Raw genomic sequence first — 10,055 nt, 5'->3', positions numbered from 1 at the left:
ATGTCTTCATGTCTGAAAAAAGGAACTTTTTGATTTAATCAAGATTCTTGCTCTCAATTTAATCCCAGAATATTTTCTTCTCTGTCAGCTGATAGTGTTCTGCAGGAGGCTTTAGATGAACATAAGATCAGTCTGAGGAGGAGATGTGAACGTGTGACTGAAGGAAGTGATAAAAGTGGAAGTGATGAAACAGGAAGTGATGAAACAGGAAGTGGAACCCTCCTCAACAGGATCTACACTGAGCTCTACATCACAGAGGGACAGAGTGAAGAGGTTAATACCCAACATGAGGTGAGACAGCTTCCAAGATGGAGACCCTCCATGACACTCCAATCAAGTGCAGCGACATCTTTAAAGCCTCACCTGACCAACAGAGACGCATCAGAGTCGTTCTGACCAACGGTGTCGCTGGCGTTGGAAAAACCTTCTCAGTGCAGAAGTTCACTCTGGACTGGGCCGAGGGCTCCGAAAACCAAGATGTGAGTCTGCTGGTTCTGCTCTCGTTCAGGGAGCTGAACCTGATCAGAGATGAGCAGTACAGTCTTCTCAGGCTGCTCCATGTTTTCCATCCAACATTACAGAAGGTGACAGCAGAGAAGCTCGCTGTCTGTCAACTTCTGTTCATCTTTGACGGCCTGGATGAAAGCAGACTTTCACTGGATTTCAAGAACCATGAGGTCGTGTCTGATGTCACACAGAAGTCATCAGTCAGCGCGCTGCTGACAAACCTCATCAAGGGGAAGCTGCTTCCCTCGGCTCTCGTCTGGATAACTTCCCGACCTGCAGCAGCCAATCGGATCCCTCCTTCACGTGTTGACAGGGTAACAGAAGTACGAGGCTTCACTGACGCCCAGAAGGAGGAGTACTTCAGGAGGAGGTTCAGTGATGAAGATCTGTCCAGCAGAGTCATCTCACACATCAAGACCTCCAGGAGCCTCCACATCATGTGTCTGATCCCAGTCTTCTGCTGGATCACTGCTACAGTTCTGGACCACATGTTGACTACAGGCCAGAGAGGAGAGCTGCCCAAGACCCTGACTGACATGTACTCACACTTCCTGCTGGTTCAGACAAAGAGGAAGAAGCAGAAGTACGATGAGGGACGTGAGACGAGTCCACAGGAGCTGACGGAGGCTGACAGGGAAGTTCTTCTGAAGCTGGGGAGGCTGGCGTTTGAACATCTGGAGACAGGAAACATCATGTTCTACCAAGAAGACCTGGAGCGGTGTGGTCTTAATGTCACAGAGGCCTCGGTGTACTCAGGAGTTTGTACAGAGATCTTCAGAAGAGAGAGTGTGATCTTCCAGAAAACAGTCTACTGCTTTGTTCATCTGAGCGTTCAGGAGTTTCTGGCTGCAGTCTACAAGTTCAACTGTTACACCAACAGGAACAAAGAGGTACTGGAGGACTTCCTAAAAGACTTCACACTCAGGGACTCAGAACCAAAGTCTGTTTTTGAGAAGATTTCTGAGTTTTTTGGCCATGATTCCCGTTACCCATCCCTGGATGTCTTCCTGAGGAGCGCCATGGAGAAATCCCTTGAAAGTAAAAATGGTCACCTGGACCTGTTTGTTCGCTTCCTTCATGGCCTCTCTCTGAAGTCCAACCAGAGACTCTTAGGAGGTCTGCTGGGTCAGACAGACAAGAGTCCAGAAATCATCCAGAGAGCCATCAACAACCTGAAGGAAATGAACAGAGGTGATGTCTCTCCTGACAGAAGCATCAACATCTTCCACTGTCTGACGGAGATGAACGACCACTCAGTCCATCAGGAGATCCAAGAGTTCCTGAAGTCAGAGAACAGATCAGAGAAGAAACTCTCTGTGATCCAGTGCTCAGCTCTGGCCTACATGCTGCAGATGTCAGAGGAGGTTCTGGATGTGTTGGACCTGAAGAAGTACAAAACATCACAGGAGGGACGACTGAGACTGATTCCAGCTGTGAGGAACTGCAGGAAGGCTGAGTGAGTCCAGATGTGATTATCAACATCATAAATCAGTGTAGATTAGCAGTTTAATTTTTCAGATATACAAACTATAAAATAATTTATTTTGAAATAGCGCTGACATTTTTAAATACAATTGTGATTATTTTTAAAAAATGTTTCACTTACCATGAGTGCAACAATGTAGATGTTTCAGTTGGATGTGTTTGTAGCTGTCAGGTTGTTGAACTCAGTTATTCCATTTATTTCTAATGATCATTAAATGTGACAGTTTTTCTTCTATGAATCTTTCTTTGGGTGATAGAAGAAACCCTGGTGAAACTAATGAAAGAGGTTTTTTAACCACTATACTGACGAGTTTAAAATAAGATCTGTATCATTTTTCATGTGATGTTTCTAAAGTCCTTGAGAATTTCTTTCATGCAGTTATTGTTCTCATTATGTCGGTTTAGAGACATTTCACAGTGAGCAAATGGACCAAAAAGTTCCAGCTCAAATTAAAGCTTCTACTTTACCTTTTATACATGACATGAGATCTTTTTCTGAATTGACTCTTATTTAGTTTTAATCTTTATGTATTTTTGTTCTGTAGAATCAAAATCAGCTTTATTTGGCCAAATATGTGTTGACATACAAGGAATCTGACTCCAGTTCATCATTGCTCTCAGTGTAGTTACACAGAAGAGACATACAGCTGGAAAGGAAAACACCAAAACTGAAACAACAACTAGATGAAACGTGAAGAATAAAGAATTGTGAATGTTCAGGACTGCAATGTACAATAGCATCTGAAAAGGCAGTAGGTGTATAAATCAAAATCACCAATGGCAACACCATAAAAGTGTAAATCATACAAGTCTTTATAGAAGTCAACTGTTCTGAATCACATCTGTATTAGCTGGCAAAATATTAATCATGTAAATGTAGATTTCTAAGATGGTTTTTCAAACTTCAAACTCATCCATGTTGAATTCGGGAGGTGCACGATCATTCAGCACCATGATTTGTGGAGCCCACACGCTCGACACAAGACGTGCGATGATGTTAATTTTGGCACTCTCACCCTCATGCTAACACTGTGTTGGGCATAAACTAATCTAACTTTTTGGCAAAAGACACAGGATCAGACCACACTGACAGACTGTGGACATCATGGAAACCCAAATGTAACTACATTTTGTCTTCCTTCATCTGCAAGATTAAAATAAAACAAAGATTTAAAGTCTGCAGGTTTTAGAGTGTCAGGTTTAATCACCTGAAACATTATTAAACACAAACACAAAGAGAGTCAGACAAGGCGTTCAATTTCTTACTCGCGAGGAGAACGGACAGAGATGTGCACAGTTACAAATCTCCACCCCGCTCTGAGCACACTTGTTCGCCTCCTCTCTTTTTATTAAAGCATGGGTGTTTCTTAGTTACATTGGAATTGCTTCCTGACGGTTAACAGCTGTGTGCATCAAAGTGATAACAAAATGTGAGTGTAAAACATAACACCATACAAGGATCAAAACAGAGACAACAGGTGCTTTGCTTCTCTGTGGTTGAGTTCTTAAAAAACTGTTTCGCAAGTGGGTGCGCAGCCCCCACCTCCTCAGAACACAAGATACCGGATGCAGCGACCTTGGATGAGACAGAGACAGTAAGCAGGCGAATAAAAGGTTATTTGAGTACAAAATGATATAAACTGTAACTTACATATAAGCAAATCCTATCATTTCCCTCCTGTATATCATTTATGTGCTCATTTTCTCATCTTCCTTCATTGGCCTCTTCTTCGCAGATTTTCGACCATGAATTCATTTTTATGAGAACATCATAGATGATATACTTCTTGTTCTACTTTACTCATACATATTATTGTACATTAATACTTGTCATAGTCTTCTGGATTAGGGAACAAGTCGTCTGTATCATCATTATCATTGTCAATATCTCCGAGTAAGGGATACAGTTGAGTCATCTTAGTTTCCATGGGCGTTATGGCTGTGGTGATTAGACGATTAATCAAACTACGAATGCATGGAATGCAACAACATCCACACAATGTCAGAATTGCTGCAAACACAGCTATAGAGATCAAAATAGAGGACACAAGCGTTTTATACTTGCCAAATACATTCAGCCACGAATCCCATAAGGTGGTGTCGACCCCAGAATGTTCCTTCATCTTACCATTTAAGGTACGCAGCCCTTCTATGGCTTTTGTTAACGTTCCATCTGGGGCTGTGTTGTTAGGGATGAACGTACAACACTGTTCTCCAAACATAGCACATACACCTCCTTTCTCAGACAGAAGCATATCGAGGGCAATCCTATTCTGGAAAGCCATGAGGGAAGTGGCTGCCAGCTGCTCACGTACAGCTTCAAATCCAGCTTGTGTCCAATTACCTAATTTTTGCACATTGTAGTGGATGTAGTTGATTCTGTCAACATTTTTATTCAAAGTACACCACCAACAGATTGTAGATTCAAAACCCGCTGAGACTTGATCGGCTAATTTATACTCATCAGGTACCCCTCGTGGAACTCCTATAGCGTCTATGTATGTTGGATCATCTTTCATCCATTGTACCGATGTTGACCTCTTGCTTCTGGTAGGTCCATTCAGGTCACGTTCCCACCGGGACCAGTCTGTTGAGCTCAAGCTAAGCAAAACATCATTAATATCTTTGGCAGACATTTGTATTATAGACACTGGAAGCAGGAGAGTCACTAGAGCACACAGCCCTGTCACATTTGTAGGTATTCTGTCAAACAGTCTGTCATCCCTACACCACCACCAGATGTCACTGCGAACAACGGGCTTAAAGTCAGTGACCTTTATGCTAGACTGACATTGTGAGTCATTCAGACACGCTATAGCAGTTTTTAACTATTTGGGAGTCATTTTGGTTGAACTTTCTCCCTCTAATGGATTTGGTGTCTTATAATGGCTTCACTGACTTTCAGGTTTATCCAAACTCTATATATCTGGATCTACCCTATTATCAGATTTTTGCTCACCTCCTCCTTTAGGGTTTTCAGCCGAAATGACCTTTTTACAGTGTGTCAAATGAACCCAAGTAGATCTTTCTGCTATTTTAACAGCTGTAGGGGTTGTTAACAACACTTGATAGGGTCCTTCCCACTTTGGTGAGTACCAATGCTTCTTCTTTATGCTTTTTATCAGTACCCAATCTCCTGGCTCCACTAATTGGTTTTTCTGTTGAGAAACAGAAGAGTCTTCATCAGTTTGCATTTGTTTTTGTTTCTCTAACATGGTTCTCATATAGTCAGCTAGGTTTGACTCATCATTAGTTTCCCACTGATTCTTAAATTGTGGTAATCTATAAGGTCTTCCAAACAATGTCTCATATGGAGTCAGTCCTGAGGTACTTGTAATGTTTATGTACATTTTTACTAAATCTATGCATTTTGTCCATGGTCTTCCTGTTTCCTCAATGCATTTCTTTAGTCTATTTTTTATAGTTCCATTCATTCTTTCTACGAGTCCTGCACTTTGGGGATGATATGCGCAGTGGTTTTTTAGGTTTATGTGAAACATTAGTCCTATCTTTTTTATTAACTGATTTACAAAATGTGCACCATTGTCACTGTAGATTTTTTCAGGTATCCCGTATCGTGGGATAATATTTTCACAGAGTGCCTTTGCAACTGTCAGTGAATCTGGGTGTTTTGTTGGGAATAATTCTATCCATTTAGAGAATGCATCTATTATGACCAGGCAATACTTTTTTCCTTCGCTCTTATTCAGCTCTATGAAATCCATATTGATTATTTGAAATGGATACTGAGGTGTAGGGAATTGTCCTCTCTTTGGTCTTAGGTTTCCTTGTGGATTATGCTTAGCGCATGTCAAACATGCTCTACAAAAATTTTTTGAATAAGAGTTAAATCCATATGTTGTATAGTATTGCTGTATCTGACCTACCATCCCTCCTGTTGAGACATGTGTACTACCATGGCTCAATATGGCAGCCCATTTGTATAGGTTTTTAGGTAGGATAGGTTTCTTTTCTGGTCATACATATATGTCATTCACTAATATTGCACCCTTCCTGATCCATGAGTCTTTTTCAGGCTTCAGGCTTTGCTGTTGCATTTCTTTCAATATAGTGTCAGTTAAGTACATATTTTGTTTATCAATTACTTCGTCTTCAATGGACATAACTTTAATTTCTCCTGTTGCTGCAGCTTTTGCTGTTTTGTCGGCAAAGTCGTTTCCTAAGGATACATCATCCTTTCCTGATGTGTGCGCAGCACATTTGCAGATTGCTAGGTATTTTGGTAGCTGGACAGCATTTAGCAAGTCTGTTAATAACTCAGCATGAGTTACTGGCTTTCCTGTAGAGGTGACCATCCCTCTATTTTTCCAGTATTGTGCAAATGTGTGTACTGTAGAAAACGCATATTGATTATCTGTGTAAATTGTTGCACATTTTCCTTTCATTAATTTACATGCTTCAGTCAGAGCAACTAATTCTGCTGCTTGAGCAGAGTAGTGTGATGGTAATTTGTTAGCTTTGAGAACTACAGTTTTTGTTACTACAGCATAGCCAGTTTGAGTCTTCCCTTGATCATTTTTTCTGGAGGAACCATCTACAAAAATGACATCTCCTTCTTGTAATGGTTGGTCTTGTAAATCACTTCTACTTTTTGCTGTTTTCTCCGCTAATTCCTGACAATCATGTTTGACTCCATCTTCTGGGAGCGGTAACAGTGTAGCAGGATTTAGCGTTGTGCATCTCTCTATAGTCAAATGTGGCTGTGATAGCAGTATGGACATACATGACAAATGTCTTGCTGGTGATAAGAACGTCATATTTGTTTGCAGTAATAAAGCTGACACAGCATGTGGCACTTTTAACACCAATGGGTGGAATAACACTATGGTTGAGCTTGTTTCCACTGCCATTGATGCTGCAATTACTGCTCTGACACAATGAGGAAGTGCACATGCAACACTGTCTAGTTTAGACGAAAAATAAGCAATGGGTTTCAGCTTATCACCATGTTTTTGGGCTAAGACGGATGTCATAAAATGTCCTTTACAGTCTACCATCTGAACAAAGGGTTTGCTGTAGTCTGGCAATGCCAATGCTGTGCTGGATACCAGTACTTGTTTTATTTTACAGAAAGCTTCTTCAGCTTCTTCAGTCCATTGTATTTGAGAAGTCATTTTCAGTCCCTCTTGGTACATTAGCTTACTCAAAGGAGATGTTATTTCTGCATAATTAGGAACCCATGTCCTACAGTAATTTGTCAGCCCCAGAAATGACATCATCTGCTTTTTTGTCACAGGTTTTGGGGCTTGGAGGATTGCTGTTTTTCTGTCCGGAAAAATTGTTCGTCCTCCTGCACTAAGATTGTGTCCTAAGTACTTCACTTGTTCTTTACACATTTGTAATTTGTTTTTGCTGGCTTTGTGGCCTTGTTCAGCTAAGTGTCGTAGCAGTGCCAATGTGTCTTGTTTACAGATTTCTTCATCAGGAGATGCTAGTAAAATGTCGTCTACGTATAGCAAAACTTGACTTCCTCCTGGAGGATGGAATTTAGCCATACTAGCACTCATTACCTGTGAGTAAATTGTTGGGCTTTCACAGTAGCCCTGTGGTAATCTAGTATATGTATATCTTTTTCCTCCAAAGGTAAAAGCAAACCAAAATTGACTGTCTTTATCTACCGGGACAGAAAAGAATGCATTACTAATGTCAACTACAGTAAAAAATCTTGCATCTGATCTTAATGTGTTCAGCAGGGTGTATGGGTCAGGCACACACGGTGCTCTTTGAATTACTGCATTATTTACAGCCTGTAAATCTTGTACCATTCTCCAACCAACAGAGGGTGCTGCTTTTTTTACTGGAAATATAGGAGTATTACAAGGCGAGTCCTCGCACGTTATAATTACCCCCGCGTTTATCAAATCATCAATAACTGGTTTAATGCCTTCACAAGCGTCTATTTTGAGTGGGTACTGTCTCACACATGGCCTGTGTTCTGTTTTGGGTCTGATCTGTACAGGTAAGGCTCCTTTAATAAGGCCTACATCAGTGGGTCCTTTAGACCATAGTTTTTCAGGAATTTCTTTCAACAATTCTTCCTCTTCGGCCGAGAGAAATATGTATCATTCTTTTTTAGGCTGCAGATGTATTCCTTCCTGTACCTGGACAGACCAGAACAAAGCCTTTTTTGTCAGTCCTGTGGACGCACTGGCCCATGTATTTACAGATGTTGCCACCCAGTCTGTTGCTTTTTCTCCCACTAGTACCATTTTTCCCAAATCTTGCCATTTGGCAGTTTTTTTCTTTATACAATGAGACATGTGGAGGAGTCCACATTCTGTTCAGCTCTTTTAATGTGTCTGGGAGACTGACTGCAGCTACTGCAGTACTATCAAGGTGAGCATAGAGATATGTTATAGTTACTTTAGCTGGTGTAGCTCTTTGTAGCTTCTTTTCATATTCTCTATCTGGACCTGGTGTAGTTTTGAACCAAAGGGTTGCATGCAGTTCTTCTTCTGACATTTGATCCTGGACTCTAAGAATTGCATGCCGTCCTTCTTCTAATAAGGCACTTGCAGTCTGATGAGGTGCTTTATTTGAGATGTCTAAGGAGTAGTAGTAGTTTGGTTGGCCTGTTGCCTGTACTACAAAAACTTCTCCTTTCTGGAGTTCTAATCTCCGTTTTACAGCTATCTGGCCTGTGGATGAGGGAATTAGTCCTAGGCCAAGTTGCAGGAGCCCATCTCTTCTTAGCAAATTTACTGGACACTCTGGGAGCAGCAGGATTGCTAGTTGGCATGATTCACCTTGAGGGTCTCTGATCCATACAGGTTCTGATTCATTTACTTCAGTTAGCTTTCCATTTGCTGACCTTACAGTAACCTTTTGCCAGCTTTGTCTTAAACATGGTATTGTTTCTTTGCAGGTAGTTCTGCATGCTCCAGTGTCACATAAGAAGGTGATGGGTTTCCCATTTACAAACAAAGTAATTTCTGGTTTTACATCATCTAATGCTAATAGCTCTTGAAGGTTTAACAGAACTTCATCTTCTGATTCTGGGTCTGGTTTTGAGCTTAATTTCACTGTTTGTTCAGTTTGAAGTTCACACTTTGACTTTTCTAGTCATGCTGATTGTTTTGTTCTGTCAGGACAAAATCTAAAGATATGTCCTTCTTTACCACAGCACCAACATCCTGATGAGTTTGGGTATCTGTAGTTTCCTCGTCCTCCTCTGCCTCCTCTGCCCCTTCCTCTTTGGAATCTGCCCCTGAAAGCTCCTCTCCCTCTTTCTTCATTACCTTGGTAGTATACTTCTAGTTCTTCACTGTAAACCTGCACTGTCTGTCTCTTCATTATTCTTCCTGTCTCGTTATCCTCCTTCCTCTGCCACAACAATTCTTTTTCCTTTTCCTGACTTGCTTTTTCTCTTTCTTCTGCCTTTTTTCTGTTAATCTCTTCCTGTCTCTTCCTTTCACCTTTTTCCCTATTAGTTGCAATTTTCATCCACACTTTGGTATCTTCATAACCTTCCTTTTTCATCTTTTTTGGTTTTTGTTTAGTTTTGTTTTTTAATCGAATCTTGCAGCGCTGTTATTTTTTGTGTATTGAGACGGCCGTCAAAGTCATGCTTTTTAATCCATTTATCCAAATGTTTTATTTTATCAGGATCCTGTTTTTTAACGTACTTCCAATCTTCACTGTCTAATTTATCTCTTGGTTTTTCTTTGCTTGTACTATTTCCCCCCATTTTGGAAATTTAGTCCAGTCTTCATTAACACCTAGGGTGTTTCCTATAGACTGGCTTTCCTTTCAGTGGAACAGCAATTGAAAAGACTCAGATGTGGTAATTCTCACTTCAACTCTTTCGAGTGGAGAATTCTTGCCTTTGCATCCACAAAAGGTTTACTGTTTACAACTCCACTGTGTTTTCATGAGGAAAAATACCTAATGGTATTTTATCCTCCTTTCACACTCACAAACACTCACACTTTTTCCACGTTTACACACTTGTTACGGATTTTTTAATTCTCTCCCCGTTCGGTTTGAGTATTCTTAGGATTCCGCCACCTTTTATTTGCAGAAATTAACTATCGCTAGAGGAT

The 10,055-nt window shown here is 40.8% G+C and overlaps 1 protein-coding gene across 1 annotated transcript in view; it reads left to right on the top strand.

The window, feature by feature from the left end:
- Positions 1-299: 299 nt before the first annotated feature.
- The window catches only part of LOC141014244 (protein NLRC3-like), a 34,670-nt gene continuing 24,914 nt past the window's right edge, over positions 300-10,055 (top strand). Inside the window, exon 1 of the mRNA XM_073487957.1 lies at positions 300-1,963. Within this exon, the coding sequence (XP_073344058.1) occupies positions 309-1,963 (1,655 nt within the window). The 5' untranslated portion in view covers positions 300-308. The remainder of the gene's footprint in view (positions 1,964-10,055) is intronic.

Source organism: Pagrus major, chromosome 19 (genome assembly GCF_040436345.1).
Source record: "Pagrus major chromosome 19, Pma_NU_1.0".
In the NCBI taxonomy this organism is placed as follows: domain Eukaryota; kingdom Metazoa; phylum Chordata; class Actinopteri; order Spariformes; family Sparidae; genus Pagrus; species Pagrus major.
The sequence above is the reverse complement of the archived record's forward strand: the minus strand, read 5'-3'. Positions and strand labels throughout refer to the sequence as shown.